The sequence below is a fragment of the Ictalurus furcatus genome, chromosome 26 (genome assembly GCF_023375685.1).
Source record: "Ictalurus furcatus strain D&B chromosome 26, Billie_1.0, whole genome shotgun sequence".
NCBI classification, from domain to species: Eukaryota; Metazoa; Chordata; class Actinopteri; order Siluriformes; family Ictaluridae; genus Ictalurus; species Ictalurus furcatus.
In genome coordinates, this window is record NC_071280.1 from 19,291,614 (window position 1) to 19,303,983 (window position 12,370).

Consider the following 12,370-nt stretch of genomic DNA (forward strand, 5'->3'; position numbering starts at 1 on the left):
AACTGATTCAAGTAATGACGCAACAAGCTAACACTGAAATCTAAATTGCCTTATGAATTTTATGTTTAGCTTCAACGTTAATTATGGCTAATAATGCTTAAAAGAAATCTTTAGGTGGAGATGAAGCTAGGGCTAAATCCCACTGCACCACTATCAGCACGTATTCAAACAGCACTGTGGATAATGTAGGAAACCGTTAACCAAAGCAAAAGTATGCAAAATTTCATTACAGTATGAATCTTGGATGCTGTTGAAGATCATGTTAATTATAATGATTAATATGCCGTGTGGAGTTTTCTTCACAGGTTGTTTACCACATGGTTCTACTGCTAAAAGTTAGATTAAGATCTCCTCACCTTCTACGACGTTCAGCTTCACTGTAGTGGAGTTTAATGTTTGATCAGAGGCAACAACAGCGCATCTGTATGTTGCAGTGTCCTTCACGGTCAGCTCTCTGATCAACACGCTGAAGAATCCCGCACTTCTAGTGTCTTGAATTGAGAACCTGCCCTTATGCGTCCATTCCTTGTGTGCTTCTGTGTTTATTTGATCCAAACACTCCTGCTGTGTTCCCATCTTACAGAAGCATTTTGTTTTGTCTTTGTGTTTATCTTCATATCTGCACTTGATGTTGATTCCTCCCCCTGTGTAGGCAGTCAGTGTTCTAATCGCCAAAGCTCTCACTAAAATCAAGTTCAAATCAAAAACATGATGCACATCAGCGTAAATGGCTAGTATTATTTTTTTAAGAAAAAGTACTTAGGTTGGAGTTTGTACTCGTAATAAGAGTAGACTCTTTAGACTCATAGACCTGCTGTCTTTTGGGGGGGGGGGGGGGGGGGTTTCAAACCTGGTTTTTCTTTTGCTGACTACGGCTGAAATTCATTGATTCATTTATCTTTATCATGCTCAGGGTAGTGGTGGACCCAGAGCCTATCATTCATACCTGGGGCAATTTATCTTAGCCAGTTGACCTACCAGCATGTTGGAGGAAACTTGAGAACCTACAGGAACCCCACACAGACAGACGGAAAACATTAGAAACTCCACACAGACAGTAACTGAGCTCAGGAGAGACCTTGGGACCCTGGAGCTGTGAGGTGCCAATGCTACCTACTGCACCACCTACATGTTCCATGAAGTCCTGTTCTACTTCCTATTTTTTTTAAAAACATAGTGATGATAAATATTATTAAACATATTCCTTACCTGTGATCAGACAGAGGATGAAGATGTGGAGGATCTTCATAATGATTTATAATTTATGTTCACCAGCGTACACCTGCCTCGGCCACTGTGCCGTCTTCAAAGTTAGCAATATTTTCATCAGTGACAGTTTCTCTGCCTCAGTGCCATCTTCATTTACATCTTGAGCGCAAATTGATGCAAACGCTCATTTCCTCTTTCTGAGTCAGTGGAAAAGAGTTATAAATATACAGAGTTAAATTCTTCTGTTAGTCAGCTGATACACGTGCTAGTACTGATGAACCATTTGTGCAGCTCTTCTATTTAATCCCCAGCAACGGTGACCAGGATACGGAGGAATAAATGAACTCCAGCTACTACTTTGTTAGCTCCTGTATAGTCTTGATGCACACTTCTACTACACTACATTAATGAAAAACACATATCTGCAAGGAGCAATTTGTGGGCCCAAGCACCAAGGGATCGGCATCGTCTGTTCTTTGTTATTAAACGCATCACTGAACATACTGTACATGTGAACTTTGAGCCACATTATATGATGTACAGTGGAATTAGACAACAGTTCCAGAAGGTGTTTGAGCTAATTAGTACTTTTGGCAACAATTTCGGTGTCCCCTGACTCATGCCCCGGAGTCCCCTGGGATAGGCTCCAGGCTCCCCTGTGACCCTGTGTAGGATAAGTGGTATAGAACATGGATGGATGAATGGAATTACGCTACACTTCCTGTTTCACTGTGATATCAACATTTCTGTTGCAAGTTAGCATCATGGATATCTTAGTATTATGCAAACTGTTTATGAAGCCACTCAGAGGAGTGTTTAAAAGGTTTGATATTTACAAAACCTCATAACTGACTATTTCACAATTCCACATTTTTCCCCCAGAAAAGAAGTTCACCAATATTTTTGCAAGGATTGTGAAATTCGTTAATAGAACAGTCAATTATTTTACTATATCAAGTTCAAATAGAGTTCCTGTAGACTGCAGCAACATTGGAACAGAAATAAATGGACAAAGTGGACAAAACCCTGGCATTTTATACAATTTTTTTGAGACATGTTTTTCTGAAAGATTAATATCTGTACGGAATGATCATAATTAAATACATATAAACAATATCAGTTTTTAGGAAATGTAAAAAATGTCATGTCAGTGTGTTTCTGTTATATAATGGAGGATCAGATGGAAGCAAAAGCAGGTAAGGCAGCTTTAATGAGTAAATAACAATACAAAACATAGAGCAAAAAGCATAAACGTTAGTCAGGCCAGGGTCAGGTGCTCAAACAAACAGACCGGATCAGGACCGACAGAGAATCAAAAACCAGAGAATCGAAAGCAATCAATGGTTTTGTATAGACAGAGTCAAATGCAACTGAATGTATACTTTACAAAGGCTATGCAAACAAACTCTCTCTTTTAAAGGGTGTTGTGTGCGTGTGTGTGTGTGTGTGTGTGTGTGTAATTGGCAACAGGTGTGTATGATGAGAATTCCAGGGATTGTGAACATGTCTGTGTGTTATGTTGGAAGTTGTACTGCGTGGCAGCCATGTTTGTAGGCTGAGGTGCCTTATGGGAAACGGAGTCCCTGGTTTGCAATATGACAGTTTCACTGATTGCATGTGGCGAGTTGAATTAACTATAACCTACAATTCTTGTAAAACTAGAAGTTGAGGGGCTTTAAATATTGAAGAAAAGAACAGGGTTTATTAAATGCTTTTAGGGTTCTTTATTCGGGTTAATTTGTTTAAATGTGATTTGATTATGTGTGTATCGGATTGTGATAGGGTTTATTTACTTTGTTTATTTAATTTCTATTTTTAAGGTGGAACATTGTAATAATAAATTACAAAAGAGTAATTTAAATAAAAAGAGATAAATTACCTGAGTGGAAGTGTAATTCCAGGTGAGTTATTCAAGTGATCTCTGAGTTTGCATTGTAACGGTTTGTAACATCTCTTTAAAATTATAACGGTGTTTATTAAAGGTGAAAAAATGAAAACAGGAAGGAGTAAAATACACAAAAATCACCCCAAAATAAACAAATACAAAAAAGTGCATGAAGATGACAGGACATAGGTTTCCATGGACCTGGTTTCCAGGAACGGAGACCAGATGCTGCTTCTGATTTGTATAAGTTTGTTTGTTTATCTTGAGATTTTTAGTATTGGTAATAACTGGGTTCATCCAGTAGCATTTTATTGGATGAACCCACTTCACTGTTGGTCCAGACTGTTCAATTACATAAAGCAGTGATGGAAGAACCTTTCTGAAGAAGTCTTTCTGGAGGTTCAATCCAATATGAACCTTTAATTACATTTGAAAAATGCTTCAGATCAAATAGCGACACCTGCAGGTGAAATGTATAGCTTAATTGTATACATTGTATATCCATTCCAGTCACTACAATACCGATCAACCCTCACAACAAACATCTTCAAGTAGTGTAGTACCTGTAAGTAAAAACTAATAGCCAATCCTTGCACAGAAAGCAGGAATATGTCGGTTCCAAACAAACTGATTACTATTAGCTATGCTAGTACCATAAAGTTTGGGTCCTCAAGCAGAAACTATTTTACCATTACACTGTGGGTTTGTTGGTCTCTTTTTGATTTCTCATGCTTCCCCTTTTCAGGGTAAATGTCAAAGGACGTTTCAAATTGGAGAGAAGTTAAACAACCAGTGCTTCCTCGATAAAAGTAGAGCAGTTGATTTCATAGTTAAAGGCTGAAGATTGCAGGATAGAGGAGTGAAAGAAACATCGGCGTTTTGGGTTTCTTGTCTGATTTGTTTGGGTATACATGTGCTGCTTTGTTTGGTATATAACAGGTTATAACAGATTGGTGTATAATTTCGGACACCTGTAAGCGAAACACCTCTTCTTGTAGGTTTGGTCTCAACCATTTGCAAACCAAATACAATTCCTACAAACAGTTTCAACACTTTCAGTTTCATTTCTCTGAACGTGAAGGCTGTAACAGAGGAAACACACCGAGATAGACCTTACAACCAAGAACCAGAAGAAGTCATGGCGTCTTCTCACACTGATCTGGAAGAAAACCTCAAATGCTCTGTTTGTTTGGAAATCTTTAAGGATCCAGTGGTTCTGCGTTGTAGTCACAGCTTCTGCAAGGAGTGTCTCGAGAGCACCTGGTGTCAGAAGCTGGTGAAGGAATGCCCTCTCTGCAGACACACTACAAAACGTTCTCCGTTTAAAAATCTGTCTCTTAAGGGTGCGTGCGAGTCTTTCGTGGAGGAGAAGAGACGCAGGATTTCAGCACAAAATCAAGGTGTGCTCTGTGACGTTCATGGTTTGAAGCATGAGCTCTTCTGCATAGATGACCAGAAGCTGGTGTGTTTGAAATGTGTGTCTCAGGACCATAAAAAGCACAACTTTTGCAGTATCGACAAAGCAGCTGAGGAACACAGGGTAAAGTAGTTTCAGTATGAATTTTTTTCCAGATAATTAATAATCAAGTTCTATCAGTTCTGGGAAAGGTATCTGCCCCCTTCCTGATTTTTTCTATTTGTATGTGGAAACCTGAGCATCACACTCATATGTGGTCCTTCCCCAAACTCCTGGCACCAAGTCTGAAGCACATAATTATGTTGAATGTCTTTGTATGCTGTCATTTGTATGTCTTTGTACAGCATTAATACTATGGGGTGTAGCGCCTGACCTCACTAATGCTCTTGTGGTTGAATGAACACAAATCCCCACAGCCACGCTCCAAAATCTTCTGGAAAGCATTTTTCAGAAGAGTCCAAATCAATATTAATGACCATGGTTTTGGAATCGGATGTTAAACACGCCCATATGTATGTGATGGCCAGATGTCCACATACATGTCTTCTTTAGATTGTATACTAAAAGCATTTTTATATCTATTGTATATCTAAAATAACATCTTTATTTTCAGAATAAACTTCAAAAACCTTTGCAGGAGCTTGAGAGCAAGCTGCAAACCTTAATTGACAAAAAGGCCACCTTCGCCACCTTAGCTAGAAAACTCCAGGTATTTGATATTTGTGTAATGAAATAATATTATAACATATTGCACTTATTTGGGGGAAAACACAGGGAATTGTCCTCTTCCGCAGGCTCAGGGCCAACAGACAGAGACACAGATAAAGGAGGAGTTTAAGAAGCTTTATCAGTTCCTCAGAGAGGAAGAGGAGGCTCGATTATCTGCACTAAGAGACGAACAGAAGAAGAAGCAGGAGAAGATTATGGAGAAGACTGCAGAAGTTGAAGGATTGCATACTTCATTATCTGAACAAATAAAAAAAATTAAGGATGACCTAAAGCATGATGCAAATCTTTTTTTACATGTACGCATTTTATCTGTTGTTTTCAGATGTATTCTTCTCATAAGAGAGGAAAGCTATTCATAAAGTCTGTTTTCTTTTTTTTGTTCACAGAACTTCAGAGATACGGAGGAGAGGTAAAATTCATTATTTTCATACATCAGTGCTGGGTGGAAAAAGAACTAGACATCCATGTTCATTTCTGCCCCAAATTAAAGAAACAATGGGAACACGGTGGCTTAGTGGTTAGCATGTGTGTGGCGCACCTCCAAGGTTGGGGGTTTGAATCCTGTCTACGCCCTGTGCGTGCGGAGTTTGCATGTTCTCCCCTTACTTCAGGGGTTTCCTCTGGGTACTCTGGTGTTCCCTGAGTTCCCTGGGATTGGCTCCAGGCTCTCCTGTGACCCTGTGTAGGATAATCAGTACAGAAAATGGATGGATGGATGAATACTATCCACCTTGGGTAATATTCTCCATACCACCTCTAAATAGTGTTTGGGTTATTTTAGCTCTAGCTCTATAATTTCCTAATACAGTATAACCAGTTGAACTAGCAGATGTAGTTAAGCCTGAACAATGCTGCTAAGCTGCACATCTTATATAATATGTCTGCCTATCTTTGTATGTGTGTTTCAGAGTTAAGTTCACAGTACCAGATCCAAAGCTTGATTTAGGATCTTTAATCAATGTGTCTAAACACGTGGGGAATCTGAGATACAAAGTGTGTGAGAAGATGAAGCACCTCTGTCCTTACTGTAAGTGAATGAGCACAAATATACTTTAGGCTTTTGTTGTATTTATTTCATAAATACAGTGCCGTACATTTCCACATTTTTATGTTACAACCAAGAATTGAAACAGATTTATAATTGGGATTTTAAGCCTTTACTCTCATCCAAAAACAAACTTGAGCATCTTCAGTTTGCCAGACACTACTGGAACTTCAAACAGCCATATGGAAAAGTACCTCATGCCCACGGTTAAATATGGTGGTGGATCTTTAATGTTTTGGGGCTTTTTTTCTGCCAGAGGACCTGGACATTTTGTTAGGATACATGGCATCATGGACTCTATCAAATATCAACAGATATTACATGAAAACCTGACTGCCTCTGCCAGAAAGCTTCAAATGGGCCGTGGTTGGATCTTTTAGCAGGACAATGATCCAAAACATACATCAAAATCAACACAAAAATGGTTTACCGACCACAAAATCAAGATATTGCCATGGCCATCCCAGTCCCCTGACCTGAACCCCATAGAAAACCTGTGGGGTGAACTGAAGAGGAGAGTCCACCAGTGTGGACCTCGAAATGTGAAGGATTTGGAGAGATTCTGTACGGAGGCACTGTCTCAGATCCCTTGCCATGTATTCTCCAACCTCAAAGTCCAAGGCAGACTAGGGTCAAATGATCAGGCAGACAGGCTAAACAAGGCAGACAGGCTAAACAAGGCAGACAGGCTAAACAAGGTAGACAGGCTAAACAAGGCAGAGCAGAGAATCAAGGTCAAGAGGGTAAACAAAGTCAATAACCAGAAAAGCAAACATGAGATAAGGCTTGGAAATATGACCAAGACTAGACAACTGAGCGTAATAAAAGTCATAGAGTTCACAAAGCAAAGTCTCTTTTATAGCATAGTTGTGAGTGCTGTGAATAGGATGCAGGTGTGCGTGATTAGAATGAATGTGAATATTCTGGGAATTGCAGTCCATGGTAGCCATGTTTGTAGGCCGCCATGCAGGATGGGAAATGTAGTCACTGGTTTGCTGTGATATGACAGAACACCCCCCCCAAGGGCGCTTCCCCCAAAACGCCAAAATACACTCCCTCCCCCGGCGGTCCTGGCACTCTGGGCAAAATGTCTTCACTGCAGGTTTCTCAAGGAGCCAAGGAGCAAACATGAGGCTGGGGCTGGTTCGCCGGGGTCATTAGGCGAGATCCATTCTTGGGAAGTTGTGTTGTCAGCTTTAGATGGGGGCTTGACTTGGTGGGCCATCTTGTCAGCCTTTCTTTCTCCGCCTCAGCGGAGCACGTGGGGGAGCAACTTCCTCAGCGGAGCACAGTGGGGGAGCGACATCCTCAGCGGAGCATGGTGGGGGAGCGATGTCCACAGTGGAGCAGGAGGGCAGAGCGTCATCCTCAGCAGAGCAGGAGCGAATCCTCCATCAACTCTGCCAGCTGAACTTGGTTGGCTGTGTCAACAGACTCAGGCGTGAGCAGAACATGGTTGTCCGTGTCAGCAGACTCGGACATGATCAGAACTTGGTTGGCCGTGTCAGCAGACTCAGGCGTGAGCTGATCTTGGTTGTTCGTGACGTCGACTTCAGGCATAAGCAGAACCTGGTTGGTCATGATGTCGGTTTCAAGCATAAGGAGAACTTGAAAGGTCTTGTCAACTGACTCTGGCATGAGCAGAACCTGGTTGGTTGTGATGTTGGTCTCAGACTGGAACATGGCGTGGAAGGTCACATCGTCGGTCTCAGACTGGAACATGGCATGGAAGGTCACATCATCGATCTCAGACTGGAACTTAGCGTGGAAGGTCACCTCGTCGACCTTTAGCGGAACTTAGCATGGGGGGTCGCCTCGTCGACCTCAGACAGGAATGTGTCTTGGGAGGCCGTCTCGTCGATCTCAGACAGAAACTTGACTTGAGAGGCCCTTTTGTCGACCTTGGACCAGAATTTGGCTTGACAGGTTGTCTCTTTGACCTCTGACAGGAACTTGGCTTGAGAGGTCGCCTCTTCAACCTCGGACAGGAACTTGGCTTGAGTGGTAGCCTCTTTGACCTCTGACAGGAACTTGGCTTGATAGGTCGTCTCTTCGACCTGGGACAGGAACTTGGCATGAGCAGAGCTTGGGTTGGCCGTCTCTTCATCCTGGGACAGGAACTTGGCTTGAGAGGTCGCCTCTTCAACCTCAGACAGGAACTTGGCTTGAGAGGTAGCCTCTTTGACCTCTGACAGGAACTTGGCTTGAAAGGCCACCTCTTCAACCTCAGACAGGAACATTGCTTTATGCTGAAACCCTGGAGATGAGGTCGCCACGTTGACCTCCAGCTGGAGCTCTGCAGAGGTGACCACATAGTGGTTCTTAGGCAGGAGCTTTGAGAAGGACATCACTCAGTTTGCCTGCTTATAATAGGTGGTGAACTGCAAGTCAGGTTCATCTCTGAGGCAGGCCTCCCCCAAAAGCTCCTCCAGGATGGCCCAGGATGCTGAACTGCTGAACACCATCACGAATAGTCCCACAAACTGAGTTGAATTCTCAAGTCCCCTGGATCCCATGGCCACTAGATTCTGCACCCACTGGCGTGCTGGGCCACAAAACCAGGACAACAGGAACCTTAGCCATTGCTTTTCCCTGGGCTTGGGGTCCATTAGGCTTGCAAAACAGATCTGGCAGTCAACAAGAAAATATTCAGGGTAGCCTGATAACCCATCATAAGGCTCTGGGAGATCTACAACAGTCCACTGAGGAAGCTGGGTCGAACCAACAGCTGGGACAGTTTGCTTGGTTCTCCTAGCATGATGTCTCCTCCTCTTTCCTGCTGCTTCCATGTTACAGGCGAAGTATTCTGTCACGTAATGTAGGCGCAGGACAGAAGCAAGTGCAGGTATGGCACTTTAATCAACCAATAAGGAGTACAAAGGATCAGGCAGAAAACAAAGTCCAAGGCAGGCTAGGATCAAACGATCAGGCAGACAGGCTAAACAAGGCAGAGCAGAGAATCAAGGTCAACAGGGTAAACAAAGTCAATAACCAGAAAAGCAAACATGATATAAGGCTTGGAAATACGACAGAGACTAGGAGCTGAGTGTAATACTTCACGAAGTCATAGTGTTCACAAAGTCTCTTTTATAGCGTATGTAAATTTAGTCACTAACTTTGAGTCAAGAAATAATGTAAATGAGATATAATACAATAGTACAGTTCTTAATATTAAACATTTAAGTATCAAAATTGTATAATGAGCACCGGTTTGTTTTGGCATTTTTAGATCCAGTAATTCTGGACCCAAATACCAAATCAACTAACCTTGAGGTATCTCCAGATTTGACAAGCATCACTTGTTCAAGCCAGGTGTTACTGACCTCTCCAGAAAAACGCTTCTGTTACATCCTGGGCTCAGAAGGGTTCAGCTCAGGAGTGCACACCTGGCAGGTGGATTTGGAACACTCCGAACACTGGGCTCTGGGAGTTGTTACTGAATCCACTAAAAGATTGCAAAACCTATCCAGCTGTTCTATGCTCGTAAGTTGTATTAAGGGTAAATGTTCTTGGACCCCAGTAGCACCCAAGATTAAGAAAGTGTGCGTTGTTCTGGACATGACGAAAAAGCAGGTGGTCTTCAGTGATCCTGACACTAATGTCACAATGATATCATATCAGTACAAATACACTGAGAAAATGTACCCTTGCTTTTTTCCATTCAGCCGAATCCCACTGAAGATCTTACCATCCGTGTAAAGGTTGGTGTAATCAGTCAAGCCATGACTTCCACAGTCCTCACAGGATTTATATCATACTTTCTAGATATTTGGATGATGTCATTGTTTTGTTTTTGTTCAGATTATGATTAGGCTTTAGTTGTATAATCAGGACGTTCTTAGTTTATGACGCATCCTATCTGTTTATAATTAGAGAAAGCATTAGTACATAATGGATTGCTGGGAGCCTTATTATCTTTATTTACTTAACATGCTTTGCATATTAATCTTTATAACTAACATGTGATCTTTAACAGTGTATTGAAATTTTAAGCTTTTTTTTAATTAATTTTTTTACTTTGGTTAATGGGTTCCTACATTTCCCACAATGCTATTTGATTACCTCCTGATAGTGCTGAATCTAATCCTAGCTTCAAGTGCCTAAAGAGGGTGGTGCAGCGGCTCTTTAGTCCTTTAATCTGTCCAGCTCTCTTGCCTCCTCATCTACACAGTCTGCTCAAACAGATCAGCTTCCAAATTTTCTTCCAACTGTCCACTAATCATTATATAGATTGCTATAGAATCCTATAGAGAGGAGTATCTTCCATAACTCAACGTTGTACAGCTGCATTGCATTCTGGGACTTTGAGTCCAGCATCTCTACTACTCTGCTGGATGTCTCATTAATATGATGTTGAACAGTGAAAATTGAGTGAGAAAAGAATGGTTTTTTTTCTTTTTCTCAGTCTTCTCTGGTGAAACTAGTTAACTGTTGGGAATTTCTGATTTGCAGTAGCTGTAGTACCCTGGACTTAAACAATGAACCTGGGAACCTTGCTCATGGGGCAAACACCAAGTTCATGATACTAATAGGAGGTGCACTGTTTGGTTTTATCCCAACCTAAACACTGCCTTACTGAGATCCAAAATAAAGATATATTTCTGTACAACAAAAGCAATATACTTTCATATAAAGAGCCCTTGCTCCTTATAGCCCAGGGGTGTCCAATCGTATCCGGAAAGGGCTGGTGTGAGTGCAGGTTCTCATTCCAACCAAACAGAAGCCACGCCTGAGTCTACTGAAAGCCAAGATCAACTGATTAAACAGGTGGAATCAGGTGTGTCTCCTGCTTGATTGGAAAGAAAGCCTGTACCCACACCAGCCCTTTCCGGATACGATTGGAGACCCCTGCTATGACCCATGCTATACCAGTAGCATTGTAAGTACGTCCAGCTTTATAGTAGATTCTTGTATCATGTTCAGACAAAGTTTCTCATCTTTCTGGAGTGTATCAAACCCAACAGTCAGCTTGCTCACTCAAGTCACATTAAATAAAAGGTAGAAAGCTCTCCAGAACGTTCCACAAGGCTTCCGTTTCAGGAGTCGAATAAAGTTACGGTATGTTGTGCAAGTTGCTGTTTGCTGTTAAAATTTCTAAATGAGTACCACCAAGTGTGGCCCTCTACCTCACAACAGCATGTACAATAACTCCAAGGTGAAACTACTACATTTTAGCTTCATAAAGTTCATATTTTATTAACTTTGTTTGATCACTTGATACATGATAAACAATCGTTTTGCTGCATGTTCTGTATAATAAAAAACAACAACCTATGAACAGTGTTTAGAGTCTACATTTATTCATGTGTATTATACATCATGCTGTCCACACACAGCAAAGAAACTACACGCATGCAGCTGATATGGTAGTTTATAATAACCCACACACGGAGAAACATTGCCTGACATGCTATATATAGAACCTGCAGGGTAACCTGCAGGGTAACACTCACACACAAACACACACACACACACACACACACACACACACATTTTGTTATCAAATGTTGATGTTCCTCAGACAGGAAGATGTAAACACTGCACATATAGACACTACACACACCATGCAGCTGTTAACACACTGTACATGGATGTACATGTGTGTATTAATGTGTCTCATCTCAGCTTCTCTGTGCGTCCTGCAGGGGGAGCTGGAGACATTAAAGAACATACTACAGCAGAGAGTTTTGTGAGTCAGTCTTCCATCACATCCCGGTACTCTAATATTATAAAGTCTCCTGTGCCAGATTTGTTTCAGTTATTTAACACTTTTATTTGACCTTGTTACTGTTAGTCAGAAAAGAGTTTTGTGTTCATGGTATAAACCGATCGTCATGTCATTTGTGTAGCGATAGTTACATATGTTATGACACAATAGACGTTTTATTAAAATTGGTTTAAAATGTTTAAGACTACGACATCTATTTATCTAACAGGACACCGAAAAAGCCATAAAGCCAGAGGTTCTGTTACAAAACGAGGTTTCACTGATCACACTGGAAGAGAAAGTTGTAGGTGATGATAAAGACTTTACAGACATTTCTATTCATGCAAAAAATTACACATTTTAATGCTAATCAATTTT

At 41.4% G+C, this 12,370-nt stretch overlaps 2 protein-coding genes across 2 annotated transcripts; one reads left to right on the top strand and one right to left on the bottom strand.

The window, feature by feature from the left end:
- Nucleotides 1–245: 245 nt before the first annotated feature.
- Nucleotides 246–1,553, bottom strand: LOC128602516 (CMRF35-like molecule 9). Its single transcript, XM_053616383.1, has 2 exons — nucleotides 1,210–1,553; nucleotides 246–683 (listed from the first exon to the last, which is right to left on the bottom strand). Exons 1-2 carry the CDS (start codon nucleotides 1,247–1,249, stop codon nucleotides 337–339), a joined length of 387 nt encoding a protein of 128 aa, XP_053472358.1. The 5' UTR covers nucleotides 1,250–1,553; the 3' UTR covers nucleotides 246–336.
- A 2,679-nt stretch (nucleotides 1,554–4,232) lies between these two features.
- LOC128601844 (E3 ubiquitin-protein ligase TRIM35-like) lies at nucleotides 4,233–12,369 on the top strand. Its single transcript, XM_053615240.1, has 6 exons — nucleotides 4,233–4,634; nucleotides 5,125–5,220; nucleotides 5,306–5,536; nucleotides 5,627–5,649; nucleotides 6,149–6,267; nucleotides 9,515–12,369. Exons 1-6 carry the CDS (start codon nucleotides 4,233–4,235, stop codon nucleotides 9,982–9,984), a joined length of 1,341 nt encoding a protein of 446 aa, XP_053471215.1. The 3' UTR covers nucleotides 9,985–12,369.
- Nucleotide 12,370: the final 1 nt, after the last annotated feature.

What these genes read in the sequence shown, in the direction of transcription:
- LOC128602516 (XM_053616383.1), bottom strand. Translation starts at nt 1,249, where the DNA reads ATGAAGATCCTCCACATCTTCATCCTCTGTCTGATCACAG. An exon ending in CATCCTCTGTCTGATCACAG is followed by an intron (nt 684 to 1,209) that starts GTAAGGAATATG and finishes ACTTGATTTTAG; the next exon opens with TGAGAGCTTTGGCGATTAGA.
- LOC128601844 (XM_053615240.1), top strand. Translation starts at nt 4,233, where the DNA reads ATGGCGTCTTCTCACACTGATCTGGAAGAAAACCTCAAATGCTCTGTT. An exon ending in TTCAGAGATACGGAGGAGAG is followed by an intron (nt 5,650 to 6,148) that starts GTAAAATTCATT and finishes TGTGTGTTTCAG; the next exon opens with AGTTAAGTTCACAGTACCAG. An exon ending in GAAGCACCTCTGTCCTTACT is followed by an intron (nt 6,268 to 9,514) that starts GTAAGTGAATGA and finishes TGGCATTTTTAG; the next exon opens with ATCCAGTAATTCTGGACCCA.